At 52.5% G+C, this 20,351-nt stretch overlaps 1 protein-coding gene across 5 annotated transcripts in view; it reads right to left on the bottom strand.

Annotated features, from left to right (window-relative positions):
- Positions 1-1,009: 1,009 nt before the first annotated feature.
- The window catches only part of MXRA7 (matrix remodeling associated 7), a 40,909-nt gene continuing 21,567 nt past the window's right edge, over positions 1,010-20,351 (bottom strand). For 2 of the 5 annotated variants that reach the window (NM_001445383.1, XM_021066568.2), the window contains 1 exon segment: positions 8,431-9,709. In NM_001445383.1, the coding sequence (NP_001432312.1) occupies positions 9,697-9,709 (13 nt within the window). In that variant the 3' untranslated portion in view covers positions 8,431-9,696. 5 annotated transcript variants of the gene reach the window in all.

Genomic DNA, 20,351 nt, shown 5'->3' with positions numbered 1-20,351 from the left:
TGGGAGTCTCATGCTAGCTTCCTGTTACATCTCTCAGCAGGTGGTTCTTTAGCCACTTGGCACTTCCCAGCTGGTCCAAAGCCTCGGGGGGTGTAGGGTGCTGCAGCTAACTTGATAAAGTCACCCCGCGGGCGGCCCTCCAGGGGTCCGTGCTCCAGGGCCCCACCACTGCTGGCCGTGCAGCAACCCTGGAGGGAGCAGCCCTCTGCAGTGCACCGCTGTCTCTTCTCGCTCCCAGCCTCTCAAGGCTCCTCAGGGCAGAGGCAGTTTCCTTAAAAGCCCTCAGCGCTGCACCAGCCTCAGCAGATTTGAAGGCCTCCCGCCCCACGCCCTGGCCTGCCCAGTGCACGTAGCTTCTCGGGGCCTCCACCTTCTTTGTAAAACGCAGCTAATAATCATGGTGGAAGCCTCAGGGTGCCACCCAGATTCCCCATCAGGGAGGAAGGCTGATCCCCCACTGTCAGCCCCCGTGGGGCGCCGTCTCACTGGAGAGAAGGCGCGTCTTCCCGGGCAGCCAGCAGCCCACGACTGACGGCCAAGGTGGTGTTAAAGCCTGGTCCTCACAGCCCGCAGGCTCTGAAGGGCCAGCTCATCTTCGGAGCTCCCCACCGGGTCTGCCGTGGCCTCTCCTGAGACTGCGTCCGCTGCTCCCTTGGCCCGGGCCTGCCCCTTCCCTTCCTCCCACGGTGTTGACCCCAGGGGCTCCCGGATGAGCCTCTCCTGTGCCCATCTCCAGAGCTGGGTTCCTGGGGCCCAGCCAGCCACACACCACTTGCCTCATAAGGACCGTGTCCCATACATCACACCCCATCGCAGAGCCAGCCATAAGCACACAAGAAACCTGAGTCGTGTTATTGCACACCCAAGGCATGTCGTTTTTTCTCAGGGTTATAGATTTACAAAGAAAATCCAAAGACCAAAGAGGCAGCTGTTCTCATGTTGTTGTTTTGACTGGAAGACCACACACACACACACACACACACACACACACACAGGAAAACTACAGATACCAGAATCAAAACTATATCTGCTTTATTGAAGTATAATTCACATACAATTCATTGACTTAAGGGCTCTTTTTTTTGGCTTCACCCATGGCATGCGAAAGTTCCCGGGCCCAGGATCAAGCCCAAGCCACGGACAGTGACAATGCTGGATCCTTAACTGCTGGGCCACCAGGGACCACTCATCTATTTAAATCAGACAATCCAGCGGCTTTTAGTACATTCGCCGAATTGTGCGCACACATCACCACAATCAATTCTGAATATGCTTTCATCCCTTCCGCAAACGCCGTGTACCCATTAGCCGTCCCTCCTCTTCCCCCGTCTCCACCCAACCTCCAGCCCTCGGCAGCCACTCATCTACTTTCTGTGTCTATAAATTTGCCTACTCAGGACATTACATATAAATGGAAAGACACAACGTGTGGTCTTTCGTGTCCGGCTTTTTTCACCTAGTATAATGTTTTGAAGGTTCATCTGGGCTGTAGCATATACCTACTTCATTCCTGAAAAATATTCACCCGTCGATGGATGTGTCAGGTGTTTCCGTCTTTCAGCTTTTACCAATCGTATTGCCAGGAACATTTATTTACATGTTTTTCTGTGGACACATGTTGTTTTTCTCCAGCTTTTTTTTTTTTTTTTTTTGGCTGCACTTGAGGCATGCAAAAGTTTCCGGGCCAGGGATTGAACTTAAATCACAAATATGACCCGAACCACAGCCGTGACAACACCAGGTCCTTAACCAACTGAGCCACCAGGGCACTCCTGTTTTTCTCCAGCTTTCCTGAGTTATGGTTGACATATAACATTGTGTATGTTTAAGGTGTACAGCGGGCTGATTTAACACACCTATGTTGCAGAGTCATCTCCACCATGCCTTAGCGAATGCCTCTGTCACGTCGTATAATTAATTACCATTTCTTTTTTTGGGGTTAGTGTTCATTTCACTCAGGTATATACCTAGGAGTAGAACTGTTGAGCCACATGGTGATTCTTTGTTCAATATTTGGAGCACCCGCCCCTGTTTTCCAAAGCAGCTGCACCACTGTACCTTCCCATCAAGAGTGTGGGGCAGTTCCAACTGTCCCACATTCTCGCCATAACACTTGTCACTGTCTGTCTCTTATTACGGCCATTCCGGTGGTCTTGAAGTGGTGTTTGCATGTGGGTTTGATTTGCCTGCTGAGCATCTTTTCGTGTGCTTACGGCCATGTCTATGTCTTCTTTGGAGAAAAGTCTGTTAAGATCCTTTACTCTTGTAAAATTAGATCCTCAATATTTTTTGAATCTTGCTTTCTTCTGTAAAAGGACATTATGTGCCTCACACAGGTGTACTGAAGGTTCGCAAGAGGATGCCGGCAAGGCACGTAGTGGATTTACCACATTTTATGGGTCCATTCATCAGCAGATGGATGTTTGGGTTGTTTCCACCTTTCATTTAGCAGGGGCTCCAAAAAGTTAATGAGGAGTTCCCATCGTGGCTCAGTGGTAGTGGACCTGACTAGTACCCACGAGGATGAGGGTTTGATCCCTGGTCTGGCTCAGTGAGTTAAGGATCCAGCATTGCTATGAGCTGTGGTGTAGGTCACAGACATGGCTTGAATCTGGCATTGCTGTGGCTGTGGCAGCTACAGTTCCGATTTGACCCCTAGTCTGAGAACTTCGTGTGCCACAAGTGCGGCCCTAAAAAGCAAAAAAAAAAGAAAAGTTGACAGGCCTTCCTCTCGCCTTGCATATCACCTAGTCATTTTGTACTACATCATCTAGCATAGCGTTTTTGCTTGAAGACAGGCTTAATAAATGCTTGATAAATACCTGAAAGGATCAATGTGCCAGTGCACACCACTCGGTATTCAAATTTGAATCCTATGTGCTTTGCCCTCTTGCTCCCTTTTCCTTAATTAAACCTTTTCTTCCTGGAACAATTTTCTTAATTTGATTCCCCTTGCCAGCTGCCTCCTTCTGCAACTGAGCTTGCAGTATCATTGAAGCTGATTACAAGAGACCCCAAGACGCCACCTAGCACAGTTCCGAGGTGAATATGATCAGCCTTTGAAGAAGCTAAATGACTGACAGCCTGTCAATAAAACCTGTGCCCTTTTGGAGCGCTCAGGAAAGAGTACATGAAGAGGTGAGGAAAACTGAAATTTACAAAAAACTCTGATTGCGGACTCATGGTTACCTAACAGTTCAGTGACGCCTGACGACCCAGCCTGGCTCTCTTTTTCACTCGCAGAGGACCCAGGCTGCCGGCAGGCCCAAAGCTTCGGTGCTGATGGGACCTGCAGCGGCGGGGTGGATTTGGGAGTGGGAATGGAAACTACTTGGTCACTCAGGCGGGGTGGGAGTCCACCCTAACTCAATGCAGCCTCAGGAAAGCTCAGCCTGAGTGCCTGCGGCGTGGTGTGAAAGGGCAAGCAGAGGTGAGGCTCACGGCGGCGCCTGGCGCCTCCGCCAGGGCCAGCCCAATACCAAAGACACCGTGGTGAGAACATGGGTGCGCGCAGTTGCCTGCTCAGAAGGATCTGCTGGATTTCGTCCTGGGCGCAGTGCAAAACAAGGGTGGGGGCTGGGTGTGCGATTCCGGCAGCAGGACAGGGGTCTGGGAGCCTACGGGCAGCCTCGGGGAGTGCTGGGGGAAGGTGGAGATGGCGGGCTCCTGGGGTGCAGGGACTGGCTAGGAGTCCTCTTTGTGTCGTGGGCCTAGCACGGCGCGAGGCTAAGGTTTTGCTGTTTGCTAAGCTGCGGGAACCAAGACGCCAGCAGGGGACGTGGCTGGCAACTCGGTGCGGGACGGTTCTCCGGACTTGAGCCCCGGGGGGCTTTCCCCGGGGGTGGGGTGAGGGGGGGGCACCCGACCGCAGCCTGAGCCTCGGGTCAGCCCTCTCCGGCCTCGGCAGCGGCGAGGAGACGCCTCTTGTGGGCGGGACGGGCCAGTCCGCGCTCCTTATTGGACAAAGCCATTTGTCAGTTACTGTTGGTTGGACGCCACCGACAGCCGGGACTTCCCTCCTGGGAGCGAGGAGGGCTGGAGGGCGGGGGGAAGCTATGGGAGGACGTTAGTGCCCAATAGCAATCAAGAGCTCCGCCCTCGCGGTAGATTGGCAGGTGCTCAAACCTCTGAGACTCCGGGAAGGGATAGCGGCTGTGGAAAGGGATTGGTCAAATCTGCAGGCGCGTGTTTTTCCTTTCCCTTGTGCGTGGTTCCTCAGAGTGAGTGAAATGAGCAGTTAATTAACAAGTGAAGTTGTGTTGCAGACGGGGTTAGTATTTTGGCTTTCACCGAGGCTCCTGAATTTGGTGAGCTTTCCCTGGCATTACCTCGATTCCCTTCCTGCTCAGGTTGTTTTCTAGCATGAAATTAAGATCTTGTTTCAAGCCATCACTCACTGCTGAGATTAATCTAGAAATCAGAGCCACCCAGCAGCTGTAGCAAGCTAGTAGTGCTTTGGGAAGCATCAGAGGCCCAGCATCTGGGCAACAGAGCCACCACCCAGGAGGAGCGTCAGGTATGCTCCTCAGACACTGATATCCAAGTCCCCGCTAAGTGACAGAATAGTCCTGTCCACCCAGTACCCATCCCTCCCACCCCTTTCTCGCAGAGCCCCAATGAGGTCCCCCAGGTACCCTCTCCTCTGGGTGGCTTTGTGCTCAGGAGATGCTGGCCCCAGCCCCAGGTGTCTCAGCCAGACATGGTGGCCCCATCTCCTTGCTAGGGATTGGTGAGGGTGTGGACACATGGCATCTTGGCCAATTGGGATCCAGAATGGGGGGGTGCACCTGAAATGGTTCCCCCATTCCTAAGGACATAAGCATGAGATGGCCCTTTTTCTGCTTCTGGATATGACACCTGAACTCCTGCAGCCTTCTTGGAACCATGAGGAGAGCTAGTCTGTGACAAAAGTCCACAGTTCAAGGAAGACCAAGCTAAGAATTGCAACTTGGGCCCTGACTCTTCTGGACCTGCAGCTGTTCTGCCTTTGGACTCCTCCTGTGACCCAGTTCTCCTCTTGTTTAAGACAAATGAGTTTGCAGTTCTTTGTGGGTGGAACATCGTAGCTGAACCAAGAAAGTTTCCTTCCGATGATTTTTCCCATGGCCATGAGAATTTTAACTCAAGTACCCACAAGTCATTCTTATTTGTTTGGTGTAATCAGAGAAGGACTGGAAAAAGGAGGTGAGGAAAGAAATAACGGCTGCAGGGCGAGGTAAGTTCTGCTGACTCACACATGGGGGGCAGGGAGATAAAAGCAACCGGCCGGGGGTGGGGGGGTTGTCCCAGGATTCAAGAAGGAACCAATGATACTTAAATCATAACATTTTTAAAAAGCAGTGACAAAGATTTTTTAAAACCCCCTGACATTTGGATATAACCGCAGAGAGCAGACCCTCCCTCTGTGGGACTAGCAGAAAGAAGCCAAAGCAATTTCAGGGACAGAGCAGGGAGGGGGCCTGGGAAAACCCAAACAAGCAAGAGATGCTAAAAGAAGGTTCACTGCCCCGCCCCCCCATGGCAGTTGTTAGCTTGAGGTATGTAAAATGCCACTGCTGCTTTTTAGTGTGTTTAGTTTCATTTCAGCAAATAAGTACTTTCAGGAACTTTCTTAGGTTATCCCTTTAGCATACCCTCCTTAACTCAGTTGGCTATGGTACTCTTCTGTCAGTGGGGTGATCAGAATCAGGACCTGGGGGAGTTCCCGTTGTGGCTCAGCGATAACCAACCTGACTGGCATCCATGAAGACCAGGGTTTGATCCTGGCCTCAATCAGTGGGTCAAGGGTCTGGTGTTGCTGTGAGCTGTGGTGCAGGTCGCAGATGCAGCTCGGAACTTGTGTGGCTGTGGTGGAGACTGGCAGCTACAGCTCCCATTCGACCCCGAGCCTGGGAACCTCCATATGCCACGGGTGCGGCCCTAAAAAGAAAAAAAAAAAAAGAATCAGAACCTGGGGAGCTCCCTGGTGGCTCGGCTGGTTAGGTTGATTGAGAACCCGGCATCATCATCATTGCTGTGGTTGGGGTTCGATCCCTGGACCAGGAACTCATGCATGCTGCAGGCATGGCCAAAAGATAAAAACAAAGAAACAGAACCTGGGCAGCACGGAAGAACCACTCTTATTTCTGTCATCATGCCTTCACTGACTCACAGAACTTTATCGAAGTGCTGAGGTATCCCAGACACTCCCCGTGAGGTCACTTGGCATTTTAGCGAAAGCTGTGTGGCGGGGCCCTCTTTTCCTGCGCACGTGCCTGTCTTCTCCAGAGGACTTTAATCCCTGTCAGGGCAGGGACTGTGTCGCGTATTTTATGTCTATTGACAGTGTCTAGCGCCATCCTAGGTGTATTATCAACACTCGTATAAATCTGAATTATATGTGAAGTAAATCTCATGCTTAAAGCAGAGCAACTCTTAGATACCACTGCTTCGTTCTGGGACGCAAAGTCCTTGAATCAGGCTTGTGGCTAAAAGAAGGCTCCCCCACTGCTGGCTTCTGTACAGTCACAGAAACGTCCAGAGATCCTTCAAAGAACAAGGTGGAGTGTTCTTAGACTGGACCCCACAGCACCCTGAATCCTTTCCACACCGCGTGCTGCGGGGCTGGGCCTTGGAGCCGCTGCCTGCCCGGGGTCTGCGTGGAAGGGCTCGGCCAGGGCACGGCCTTGGGGGGGGCACCCAGGTGGCAGGTGGAGAAGCTGCAAGAACGGAGCAGCTCGGTCGGGAAGTACCTCTGCATCTCGGTGAGTGGGAGCAAGGGACGCCTGCCAGGGTCTGCGGGAGCGGAGCGCGGGCCGGCGCGGGAGGCGGCCTACATGTCATAGAGCCTGAGCTGCTCCTGCACGTCGCCGGCCGACATCTCCCCGAAGGTCGCCTCGTTGTCCTTCATGAGCTTGAAGATGGCCGCCAGCTGTTCCTTCTGAACTCTGTCGAGGAGAGAGGAGAGAGAGGAGAGAGGTGCTCCCGGTCCCGGCCGAGAGGGACCCAGAGCGCCCCTAGGGGTGGGGACCCCGGGGCCTGGCTGCTTCGCTTTCCAGAATCAGCAGAAAACCAAAGCTGGACAAAGCCACTCTCCAGCCAGGAGCTGGGTTTGCTTTGAAAAACTCAACTTGAAGCGTCTGGAAAGTGGGGTTCTCAGTCTTGGGTTTAACCTGGAGATTTGGGGGCCCCCGTGATCCCTCAGGTTCCCGGGGCTGCAGCTTTCCCCCGGGGCCTGCCTTTGATGTGGCGGCCGAGGAAGCGGACCTGCTTCTCTAAGTGGCTGGAGAGCCGGTGCCAAGACGGCTTAGGCACAGCCTTTGTTCACCGGGAGGAGCCAAAAGTGGAGGAAAAAGCCACCTGGCTGGGACACAGGGGCGCACCCGGATGTGTACCGGGAGTGCTTGACCTAGGAACGAGGGTGGGCCTGGGGTTCCGCTGCCCAGAGGAAGGGGCGCCTTTTCCCACTTTGCACAAAGATGCCTGATGATGGATGGGGGCGGGCCCTGCTCCTTTTACCAGGGCACCGGCCTGGCTGGACCTCAGCCTTAAGTTCACTACACATGGGGCCGGGGAGCTGGGAGCCGAGTTCTATTATTTCCGTGCATCACGCTATCTGACGAGCACAGGACACCTCCTGTGAGCGCAAACAAGGGTGGGGTGACACTCTGCCACCATGGCTTGGTTCTTTGTTCTGCTCCGCTGTGCTTGTCAGCGTGGCCGGGCCCTGCATCCTGGCACCGTCTCACCATTCTGGTTTCAGGCTTCTTCAGTGCCTCCCTCCACCCTGCACCAGCGGCTTGGCACAGGCCGCCTTGAGAGGATGCAAACCAGACGTCAGGGTCTGCGCTAGGCCTTGCAGACCCACCACAGGGCCGAGCCTCAGCACAGCCTCCAGCCACCGTGGCTTTGCAGGGCACAGCACTGCCAGCACTCTGCCCCTTCCCGGAGAGGGCTCCCAGTCAGTGTCTGGTCTTCAACTCGCCCTAACATATTCCTCCTGCAGCAACCCCACAGCTCCTCAACAGCAAAGAATCGGTTTTCTGACTAGAGCAGCATCTAGAGGCTGAAACAGCAAAGTCCCAAACCCAAGCCTCTCTCGCTCACGCTGGGAAAGTTATTTCTCCAATCCTGTCTGGGGGAGAAGGAGCCTGTGAGAAGAGCACGGTCCCCAGCGCCTGAGGAAGGGGGTACCGTGAATGGACAGGCTCGATGCTGAGCTCCTGGGGTGGCATCACAAGCCTGAGGTTCGAGTGGGCACCCCCAGATGAGCACACATCCGCTCCTGTGGTTCCCATCCGCCGCGGCACTTGCTTGTTTCTACCGAGCAGACCTAGGACTTCGTACTCTGCTGGGAGTAACAGGCACATATTGAGCGAGAGCCAGATGTTAATAGGTTCCAGAGAGATTATTTTTTTTTTAGAAACAAAGCAAAACTCAAACACGCAGTCATCAAGACCATTTACACAGTTTATTGGACTGAACAAAGGCTGAATACACAGATCCAAGCCATCTGGAATGCGTGAGGCTTGGTGCCTAAAAGCCACGTTCAGAAGGTGTCCAGACAAACAGTAACTTGGAGGGAGCTACCTATTTACCAGTCAGAGCCCAGCCAGGACAAGGACAAGGACACGGCTGTTGCTATTGCTGTGTGGGGACAGGTGTGCTCACAAGAGCACGTCTTCTGTTTGCCACTGGCTCTGTGGGGCTGTTACTTTGATGCCTGTTCAGTCCTAAACCCCTGAATCTGAGCATTAGGCCCAAGGAGAAGGTCCCTAGGAATGCGACATGCCCTGGGGCTGCTGCTGGGCATTTCCCAGCCCTGCATTAAACAGAGAAAAACTGTCTATAAACACTACTTTAAAAACATGTTTTAATCAACATAGCTAAAAACTGCAGACTAGTTTGATATAGTATAAATACCAGCAAATAGAAAATTCCAAGAAACGAATCTGGGACTGATCTGCTTCTCTGGTGGCGTTAACTCATCTGTGAGGTCTCGGAAGAGGCAGACTCCAAACGGCTATGTTAAGTGAACACTATTGTTATTGCTTCTGCCAAAGTGAAGGTGGAGATTTGGCTGAGCTGGTAAGACCGTCGGTGAAAAGGCCTCTTAGCAACAAGAGGGCTGGATCCAGGCCTGCTCTACGTGGAGGGAAAAGGCAGGGGAAACCAACAGCTGGTCCTGGTTCTTTGCCACCCGGTCTTCAGCACAGGGGGTCTCACCCCCTCTACTGAGTTGGCCGAAAACAGAGTGCAGGGCGGACCAGCCATGACCAGCCGGTGAGCACAGGCCCCTCTCCCTCATTTGTCCATCACACCGCAGGGTCATTCAAGGTTTGGCTTCTGTGCTGAAAAGCAGGAAGGCTAGAAGGAAACTAATTTTAAAAGGATGGCATGGCTGACACTGGTGACATTGCAGGTGTAAAGGGCATGTGGACAGGGGGAGTGACAAGGAACCCAGAAGTCCAGGAAAACCCTTCAGCTTCGCAAAGCAATCCACGCAAACAATGGCGGGGGGGGCTCTGCCTGGGCAGTGCCACAGGCGTTCTGGACCCTCCCCAAGGGAAGTGCTGACTGAGGGCCTAGTCCTGGCACGTTTATAGGCAGAATGCACCCCGGGAGCCTGCTGACTCCTCTCTGGGGGCTCCACGTTATCTCTCAAGTTTTAAGACGCCAAAAAGAAAAGCCTTTAGGAGGAGGCTAAGGATAACTTCATTATTCCTCGGTTCTGTGAAGAGAAATAGGGGGAGAAGATAATTTATTTTACTCAGGCCATCTCATAAGTACTGCGGGAAAGGAAAGGGGGAAACAGGGTTAGGAAGGGGAACGTTTGGAATTGCAGAAGCCAGCCCTACGGTAGTATCCAGACCCCAACACCTGCAGCAGGAGAGTCCACAAACCAAAGGCAGCCAGAGGCCCCATTCCGAGTGTGCGCGGCCTGCAGGTAGTCCGGTCTCACATGTGGGTAGTCTGATAAAAAGGTTCTACTCATAGTTAGGCAAGTTGGATCCCACTTGTAAGTAGTAGGGCAGGTGGGGTGGCAGATTTATGAGTTGCGCAGGTTGGGTCCTACAGGTATGTATTTGGGTAGTTTAAGTCCCATAGCTGAGTGGGTGAGTCAGTCACTTTTTGGCCAAGGAGGGACCGGCATGTCTGTATATGGGCAGGTTGGCTCCTACTTGTAGGTAGTTGACGGAGGGTACCACATGTGGCGGGTGCGGCAGGTCAGGTACCACATATGTGTGGTTGAGCAGGTTGGGCCCACAAGTCTGTAGTTGAGAAGGTTGGGTGCTGCTTGGGGGTAGTTGGGCAGGTCAGGTCCCACATGTAGGAAGTTGGGCAAGGAGGGTCCTCAGATCATTGGGCAGATCGAGGCCCACTTGTAGGTAGCTGGGCAAGCTGGGCACTGCTTGTGGGTATTTGGGCGGGTCAGGTCCCATATGTGGTGATGGAGCTCTTCTTGTAGGTAGTTGGCAGGTCCTGTCCCACCAAGTGGGTAGGTGGGCAGGGAGGGTCCCATACATTGGTCAAGGATCAAGTTGGGGCTCACATTTAGGTAATTGGGCAGGTCAGGACCCCACACAAGGGTAGGCAGGGCCCACTTGTAGGTAGTGGAGCAGGGAGGGTCCCAAATTTAGGTGATTGGGAAGGAAGGGGCTGCACTTGTGGGTAGCTGGGCGGTGAGGATCCAACCAGCATGTAATTGGGCAGGGAGGTTCTTCAAGTAGATAGGCAGGGCAGGTCCCACATGATAGTACTTGAGCCGGCTGGGGGCCTGCTGGAGTGTAGATGGGCAATATGGGCTCCTTGTTTAGGTAACTGAGCAGTTATGGTGCCACATGTGGGTTCTTGAGCAGGTCTAAGTCAACTTTATGTGTTAAGCAGAGAGGGGCCCACTATTAGGTACTTCACTGAGAGGGTTCCACTAATAGGTAGATTGGCAAGGAGGTCCCCCTTGTAGGAAGTTGCCCAGGGAGGGTCCCAGTTGTTAGCAGTTGAGCAGGAGGAGTCCTCCCTTAGACAGTTGTGCATTGTGGGTTCCAAAAGATGGAGGTGGGTCAGGTTGGGGGCCCACTTGAAAGTAGATGGTAGGGCCCCTCATTATTGCAAGTAGGATGTTAGGGTGCCACATGTAGGTTGTTGAGCAGGTACATGCCAACGTGTAAATAGTTAAGTGGGGAGAGTCCCACCATCAGGGAAATGGGAAGGGAGGGTCCCATTTGTAAGTAGCTGGGCAGGGAGGCTGCTCTTATGTGTAGTTGACAAGGAGGGTCTCACACACGTGCAGCGGGTGAGAAAGGACCCAATTCAGTAACTGGAGGGTTAGAGTTGTAGTGATGGGGCAGGGAGGTCCCACTCAGGTATAGTTGAGCCAGGAAGGGCCCCACTTGAAGGTAATTGGGCAGGGAGTGTTCTACTTGTAGTTGGCTGGGTGGTGGGGTCCCCTTAGTATGTAGCTGAGGAGAGAGACCAATTTAAGGTAATTGCTTAGAGGGGGTCCACTTGTAGTTAGTTGGGCTGGGAGGGAGGGTCCCACTTTAAGGTAATTGGGAACAGAGGGTTCCATTTGTATGTAGTTGAGCAGATTCTGTCCCACTTTAAGACAACTGGAGAGAGAGGGTTCCTCTTGAGTGTTCTTGAGAGAAGGCCCCACTTTAAGGTAATTAGGTAGGGAGAGTTCCACTAGTTGTTAGCTGAGTGGAGAAGGTCCCACTTTATGAAGGTGAGCAGGAAGGGCCCACGTAAGGCCATTGTTTAGGGAGGTTCCACTTGTAGATAGTTGGGTAGAGAGGTCCCCTTGTCCCTGGTTGAGCAAAGAACACTGCTTCTAAAAATAATTGTAAAGCATGGGGATTTCAGAAGGAAGTTGAGCAGAGGGGGTCCCGCTTTAAGGTAATTGGTAGCGAGGGTTCCACTTGTGTGTAGTTCAGCAGAGGGCGCAGTTTAGTTGTTTAGAGGGGGTTCCACTTGTAGTTAGTTGTCAGAGAGGGTCCCACTCTAAGATAATTGAGTAGAGAGATTCCACTTGTATGTAGTTGAGAAGAGAGAGTCTCACTCTAAGGATATTAGGTAGGGAGGGTTCCACTTGCAGGTTGGTGGTCCCTGATCTGAGGTCCCACCTGTAGGTGTTAAGAGAGAGGGCCCCACTTGTCAGTAGTTGGGCAGCGATGACTCAGATAGTTGAGCATAATGGGGCCACTTGAAGGTTGATGGGCAAGACGTGGTCCTCATTTGGGTACTTGGGGTAGTCAGGGCACCACATTGGGGTTCTTGACGAGGTCTGCGCCCACTTGCAGGTGCTTTATTTAGCACAGATGGTCTCATTCTTAAGTAACTGGGAAGAGAGGGTCCCATTAGGAGGCAGTTGGGTAGGGAGGCCCCTCTTGTATGTGGCTGACAGGGAAGTCCCACTTACAGGTAGTTGACCAGAGAGGGTCCCACTTGGTCATAGAGTAGGGAGAGTTCCACTTGTAGTTAGTTGGGGAGGGAGGGTCCACTTAAGGTAATTGGCAGGAGCTCCCATTGTGACTTAGCAGTAATGAACCTAGCTAACATCCATGAGGACACAGGTTTGATCCCTGGCCTCGCTCAGTGGGTTAAGGATCCAGCGTTGCTGTAAGCTGTAGTGTAGGTTACAGATGCGGCTCAGATCTGGGATGGCTATGACACAGGCTGGCAACAGCTCCAATTCGACCCCTAGCCTGGGAACATGTATGTGCTGCAGGTGTGGGCCTTAAGACAAAATAATAATAATTGGATAGAGGGGGTTTCATTTGTACTTAGTTGGGCTGGGAGGGAGGGTCCCACTTTAAGGTAATTACATAGAGAGCATTCCACTTGTACTTGTTAATCATATCCCACCTAAAATCATTGGGAAAAGAGGGTTCCACTTGTAGCTTGTTGGGAAGGGAGGTGCCACTTGTATGTAGTTGAGAAATGAGGGTCCACTTTAAGGTACTTGGGCAGGGAGTGTTCTACTTGCAGTTGGCTGGGTGGTGGGGTCCCGTTAGTGTGTAGCTGAGGAGAGAGACCAATTTAGGGTAATTGTTTAGAGGGGGTCCACTTGTAGTTAGTTGGGCAGAGAGGTCCCATTTGTATCTGGTTGAGCAAAGAACACTGCTTCTAAAAATAATTGGACAGCATGGGTTCCACTTGTAGGCAGTTCAGAAGGAAGGTCCCAACTGTATGAGGTTGAGCAGAGAAGGTCCCACTTTAAGGTGATTGGTAGAGAAGGTTCCACTTGCTGGTTTCAGCAGCAAGTATCTCGATTTTAGGAAATTGGGTGTGGGGGGGTTCCACTTGCAGTTAGTTTGGAGTGAGGATCCCATTATATGTAGTTGAGCAGAGAGGCTCCCACATTAATTAGGTAGAGTGGACTCCAACATAGGTATTTGGGCCATGAGCTCCCACTTGTATAGAATTGAGCAGAGAGGGTCCCACTTTAAGGTAATGGGTACAGAGGGTTCCACTTGTATGTAGTTCAGCGGAGGGCCCAATTTAATTGTTTAGAGGGGCTTCCATCTGTAATTAGTTGGGCTGGGAGGGAGGGTCCCACTTTAAGGTAATTGGGAACAGAGGGTTCCATTTGTACGTAATTGAGCAGATTGTGTCCCACTTTAGGACAACTGGAGAGAGAGGGTCCCTCTTGAGTGTTCTTGAGGAGAGAAGGCCCCACTTTAAGGTAATTAGGTAGGGAGAGTTCCACTAGTTGTTAGCTGAGTAGACAGGGTCCCACTTTATGAAGGTGAGCAGGAAGGGCCCACTTAAGGCCATTGTTTAGGGAGGTTCCACTTGTAGGTAGTTGGGCAGAGAGGTCCCATTTGTATCTGGTTGAGCAAAGAACACTGCTTCTAAAAATAATTGGACAGCATGGGTTCCACTTGTAGGTAGTTCAGAAGGAAGGTCCCAACTGTATGAGGTTGAGCAGAGAGGGTCCCACTTTAAGGTGATTGGTAGAGAAGGTTCCACTTGCTGGTTTCAGCAGCAAGTATCTCGATTTTAGGAAATTGGGTGGGTGGGGGGTTCCCTTGCAGTTAGTAGTTGAGCGGAGAGGGTCCCACTTTAAGGTAATTAGAGTGGATTCCAATATAGTTATTTGGGCCATGAGCTCCCACTTGTATATGGTTGTGTGGAGAGGGTCCCACTTTAAGGTAATCAGTAGGGAGGGTTCCACTTCTATGCAGTTCAGCAGAGGGCGCAATTCAATTGTTTAGAGGGGTTCCATCTGTAATTAGTTGGGCTGGGAGGGAGGGTCCCACTTTAAGGTAATTGGGAACAGAGGGTTCCACTTGTATGTAGTTGAGCAGATTCTGTCCCACTTTAATACAACTGGAGAGAGAGGGTTCCTCTTGTGTGCTGTTGAGTAGAGAAGGCTCCACTTCTAGGTAATTAGGGAGAGTTCCACTAGCTGTTAGTTGAGAGGGCCAGTTTAAGGTAATTGTTTAGAAGGGGTTCCATTTGCAGTTAGTTGGGTAGAGATTTTCCCACTTAAAGAGAATTGCGTGAAGAGGGTTCTGCTTGATTTAAGAGGGAGAGGAGGGGCTGTCTCACAGATAATTGGGTAGTGAGAGTTCCACTTGTACCTAGTGGAGCAGTGAGTCCTATTTATCTTTTGTTTTTGTCTTTTCTTAGAGCTGCATCTGAGGCATATGTAAGTTCCTAGGGGTTGAATTGGAGCTACAGCTGCCAGCTTACACCACAGCCCATGGCAATGCCGGATCCTTGACCTACTGAGCGAGGCCAGGGATGGAACCCATGTCCTATGGATCCTAGTCTGGTTAGTTACTGCTGAGCCACACCAGGAACTTCAAGAGGGTCCTATTTAATGCACTTTGTTAGAGGGGGTTCCACTTGTAGTTCGCTGGTCAGAGAGGGTCCCGATCTAAGATAATTGAGAGATTTCACTTGTATGTAGTTGAGCAGAGAGGGTCCCACTTTAAGGTAATTGGTAGAGAGGGTTCCCCTTGTGTGTAGTTGAGCAGAGGGCGCCATTTAATTGTTGACAGGGGGTTCCACTTGTAAGTGGTTGGTCAGAGAGGGTCTGAATCTAAGATAATTGAGTAGAGAGATTCCACTTGTATGTAGTTGAGAAGTGAGGACCCCACTTGAAGGTAATTGGGCAGGGAGTGTTCTACTTGTAGTTGGCTGGGTGGTGGGGTCCCCTTAGTATGTAGCTGAGGAGAGAGACCAATTTAAGGAAATTGTTTAGAGGGGTTTCACTTGTAGTTGGGCAGGGAGGGAGGGTCCCACGTTAAGATAATTGGGAACAGAGGGTTCCATTTGTATGTAATTGAGCAGATTCTGTCCCACTTTAAGACAACTGGAGAGAGAGGGTTCCTCTTGAGTGCTGTTGAGGAGAGAAGGCCCCACTTTAAGGTAATTAGGTAGGGAGAGTTCCACTAGTTGTTAGCTGAGTAGACAGGGTCCCACTTTATGAAGGTGAGCAGGAAGGGCCCACGTAAGGCCATTGTTTAGGGAGGTTCCACTTGTAGAGAGTTGGGCAGAGAGGTCCCCATGTCCCTGGATGAGCAAAGAACACTGCTTCTAAAAATAATTGTACAGCATGGGTTTCACTTGTAGGTAGTTCAGAAGGAAGGTCCCAAGTGTATGAGGTTGAGCAGAGAAGGTCCCACTTTAAGGTGATTGGTAGAGAAGGTTCCACTTGCTGGTTTCAGCAGCAAGTATCTCGATTTTAGGAAATTGGGTGGGTGGGGGGTTCCCTTGCAGTTAGTTTGATGTGGGGATCCCATTATATGTAGTTGAGCAAAGAGGGTCCCACATTAAGGTAATTAGAGTGGATTCCAATATAGGTATTTGGGCCATGAGCTCCCACTTGTGTATAGTTGACCAGAGAGGGTCCCACTTTAAGGTAATGGGTACAGAGGATTCCACCTGTATGTAGTTCAGTGGAGGGCGCAACTGTATAGAGGGGGTTCCACCTGTAGTCAGTTGGGCAGGGAGGGAGGGTCCCACTTTAAGGTAATTGGGAACAGAGGGTTCCATTTGTACGTAATTGAGCAGATTGTGTCCCACTTTAGGACAACTGGAGAGAGAGGGTCCCTCTTGAGTGTTGAGGAGAGAAGGCCCCACTTTAAGGTAATTAGGTAGGGAGAGTTCCACTAGTTGTTAGCTGAGTAGAGAGGGTCCCACTTTATGAAGGTGAGTGGGAAGGGCCCACCTAAGGCCATTGTTTAGGGAGGTTCCACTTGTAGGTAGTTGGGCAGAGAGGTCCCATTTGTATCTGGTTGAGCAAAGAACACTGCTTCTAAAAATAATTGGACAGCATGGGTTCCACTTGTAGGTAGTTCAGAAGGAAGGTCCCAACTGTATGTAGTTGAGCAGAGAGGGTCCCACTTTAAGGTGATTAGAGTGGATTCCAATATAGGAATTTGGGCCATGAGCTCCCACTTGTATATAATTGAGCGGAGAGGGTTCCACTTTAAGGTAATGGGTACAGAGGGTTCCACTTGTATGTAGTTCAGCGGAGGGCCCAATTTAATTGTTTAGAGGGGGTTCCACCTGTAATTAGTTGGGCTGGGAGGGAGGGTCCCACTTTAAGATAATTGGGAACAGAGGGTTCCACTGGTATGTAGTTCAGCAGAGGGTATAATTTAATTGTTTAGAGGGGTTCCACCTGTAGTTAGTTGGGGGGGAGAGGGCCCCACTTTCAGATAATAAGCTAGAGAAGTTCCACTTGTAGGCTGATGGGCTGAGGTCCCACTTATGACTGTTAACGGGTAGGGTCCCTCGTCAGTAGTTGGGTTGCGACTACCCAATTAGATAGTTGAGCAGATTGAGTGCCCAGTTGAAGGTTGATGGGCAGGATGTGTCCCCTCCTTTGGGCACTTGGACAGTTAGGGTGCCACATTGGGGTTCTGTGGGCTAAGCACACATGGAGGTACTTTAGCAGAGAGGATCCATCTCTTAGTAACTTGGAAGGGAGGGTCCCCTTAGCAGGTAGTTGGGCAAGGAGGCCCCCTTGTATGTACTTGACAGGAAGGTCCACTTTTAGGGTAATTGGGTGGGGGTGCCATGCTTGTAGGTGGTTGGGCAGTAAGGGTCCCACTTGTATATATGTGAGCAGAGAGGGTCTTATTTTAAGGTCATTGGGTGGAGAGGGTCCCACTTGTAAGTAGTTGAGCAGGGAGGGTACCTGTTGTAAGGAGTTGGGCAGAAGTCCCCACTTCTATGGAGTTGAGCAAAGAGGGTCTGACTTCAGGTTTATGGGGAATATAGTCTCCACTTGTAGCAGTTGTGCAGGGAGGTCCCACTTGTTTGCAGTTAAGCAGAGGGTCCCACTTAGAGTAATTGGGTGGGGAGGGGTCTCATATAGGTCATTGCGCAGGGAGGTCGCACTTGTATCTGTTTGAACAGAGAGGGTTCTGGTTAAAGTCATTGGGTGGAGAGGCTTCCACTGGTAGGTTGGTGGGCACTGAGTTCTCACCTGGAGGTGTTGACAGGGAGGGCCCCCTCTTTCACTGTTTGGGGAGGGACAGTCCTCAGATAGTTTTGCAGGTTGTAGCCCCACCTAGTGGTTCCTGGGCAGCAGTCATCCCCCATTTGGGTCACTGGGCCGTTAGTGTGCCACAGGTCATGTTTTGGGCAGGTGTAGGCCCACCTGCAGGGAGCTGAGCAGAGAGGGTCCCACCTGTAGTTAGCTGGACAGTGTGGTGGGGGCTGTCCCACTTCTAAGCAGTTGACAGGGAGGCTCACCCTTCTGTGTGGCTGAGCAGAAAGGGCTTCATGTTCGGGTAATTCTATAGGGAGGGTCCAACATGCAGGCACTGGGCAGGTTCGTTCCTACAGGGAGGTAGGTAGGCAGGTCAGAACCGGGCGGGAGGGTGTGTTGCCGCTGCTCTAGACCAGGCGGGTTCACTCCAGATTTGGGCAAAGCCTAAAGAACAGCCAAGGTGCTGTGCGTCGGACATCTGTTTGTGGCCATCAGAAGCAGCGCCAGCTGTCCATCCATCTTTATGGGGTGCACGCACAGGTGGCTATTTGCCTAACGTCACTTATGGGGCTGTCGTGGTGACAGTGTACTGCGCACACACAGGCACAGGCATTCTTTAACGTTTGCCCCCGTCTTTCCTCACCAGGACAGTGTGGCGGCTGGGAGAAAAGTGCCTCAGTCACTCCATCCCCAAGTAGGGTGCTTGGCTTTGTGGCTGGGCCCCAGGGTTTTTGTTGCTTTTTTTTTTTTTTAGGGCCACACCCGTGGCATATGGATGTTTCCAGGCTAGGGGTCTAATAAGAGCTGCAGCCACCGGTCTACACCACAGCCGCAGCCACGCCGGATCCGAGCCACGTCTGCAACCTCCACCACAGCTCACAGGAGCGCCGGATCCTTAACCCACTGAGCGAGGCCAGGGATCAAACCTGCGTCCTCACGGATACCAGTTGGATTCGTTTCCGCTGAGTCTGGTTTCCCTGGGCCTGGTTTCTCGCCATATATTATTTCCTGTCCCTGGTCTGTTTTGTCCCTTACTGGGACAATGGCTTCCTTAGGGGCTCCCCAGGTGAGGGCAATCTTGCACCCCCCTTTTTCTGTGGACAGCCAGAAACACTGTTTCACCCGAGTGCTGAGGGAACCGGGGCGGCGTGGGGGCAGAGGATCCAATTTTATCCCTCTGGCGCCCTCCTGTGGCTGTGAGTCAGCACGTGTTTACAGAACTTCACACCAGGGGCTGGGTCCCAGGCACCTCCCGCGCAGAAGGCCTGTGAGTATCCGCTCACCCTTGCCCGTTCGGCGTTTCACAACACCGTCCACTAGTGGTGTTCCCGTCCAGAAAGGTCAGGCCAGTGCCGGGGTCCCAGTCCTCACTGTCCGCACCAGCCTGGCCTACCGCCCGAGTTCCGCTCTTCCCCCAGACCAGAAGGTGGCAAGAAGAGTGGCTGATGGTGCCATTTCTTTTTAACGCCAAGCTAGAAGCCAGCCCAGCTCGCCAGCGTCACTGGCCCTGGGGGTGCGAGGGCCACATCCCACAGTCCTGAGCCACTCCGAGGCTGGATGTGGCACCTCCCAGAAAAGCTGTGGGGGTGTTGGGCCAGGGGTTCCCCCAGCCAGGCAGAGGCAACAGAGAGGAAGCCTGTGAACCCCAGCCCCAGGGAAGATCCAGCAGGAGAGGGGTAGGCAGTGATAAAGCAGGGATTTTCTGAAGCAGCAGCTGCCTCTGGATGTATGAAGCTTACACTTTGGGCCAAAGGCTTCTCATCTGGAAGCAGCTCCGAGTCTGGGAACGCTCATTGCTAACCACGTGGAGGAACGAACTTGGGGTCTCTCGCTCTGGGGTCCTGCTGCCATGCCCTGAAAGCGTGTGCACTGAGGCTTCGGAGGAATGCTGGGTCTTGTCAGCACTGGGGCTTTAGAGCCTTGGGATTCCTGCTGTGGCGCAGCGGGTTAAGGATCCGGTGGTATCTCTGTGGGTAGCACGGGCTTGGTCCTGGGCCTGGCTCAGTGGGTTAAGGATCTGGTGTTGCCACAGCTGTGGTGCAGGTCACAGCCGTGGCTTGGATCCAGTTCCTGGCCCGAGAACTTCCATATGCCACAGATGCGGAAAAAAAACTTAGGGTCTGTATACTACTATGTTGGCCAAATTAATACATCTTCAGCCAGGGTTTGCAGCGTGGATTTGATTTCTTTTTTCCCCCACCCATGGAGTGCAGCAGCCTGATGGAGGATCGGTTCCCAGACCAGGGATCGAGCCTCAGCCGCAGCAGTGACAGTGCTGAGTCCTAACCTCTAGACCACCAGGGAACTCCCTGCAGTGTAGACCTGTGACTTGACGGGGACCCTGAAGGCCAGGAAAGGAATTAGAAACAGGCAGAGTTTGGTCGGCAAGGGTCTGGCAGGCGAAGAGCACCCGTTTTTCACTGGCCTGGGGTTTTAGTGGTTTGACACTATTTTTCATAGGGACCATTCCAAGGCGGTTTCCTGGACTCAGGTGGGACCAGAGCTGTCTCACGCCCGTCAGCTCTGCAGGTCCCCACGGGAACCATCCTGCTGTAGATGAAGAGACAGCCACGCCTGCCGGCCTCTGCAACCCCAAGCAGCACCATGCGGGGCACATGTGAGAGGGAGGGCAGCAGGGCTCCCATGCAAGGGCGAACGTGCTGACATGCAAGGGCAGGAAGGAGCAAGGGCACCCCACGGGCAGGTGTGCAGGCGGGTGGCCACAAGGAGCAGGCTGGGGCGGGGCAGCCATGAGCATGAACACCTGCCCCACCCTGGAAAGACACACAGGCCCCCGAATCCACCCGCCCCTCCTCTCCGCTCTGGCACAACTGTGATCACCCCACCTGCAGGGTGAGGAGGTGAGAACGCCTCACCCCAAGCAGCGCTCGGCCAGACTCGACCCCCCAGAATAGCACAC

Source organism: Sus scrofa, chromosome 12 (assembly GCF_054392235.1).
Source record: "Sus scrofa isolate SSC_HxYL_T2T_F1_AM1 chromosome 12, Sscrofa_HxYL_maternal_Yorkshire_Landrace_v2.0, whole genome shotgun sequence".
NCBI classification, from domain to species: domain Eukaryota; kingdom Metazoa; phylum Chordata; class Mammalia; order Artiodactyla; family Suidae; genus Sus; species Sus scrofa.
The sequence above is the reverse complement of the archived record's forward strand: the minus strand, read 5'-3'. Positions and strand labels throughout refer to the sequence as shown.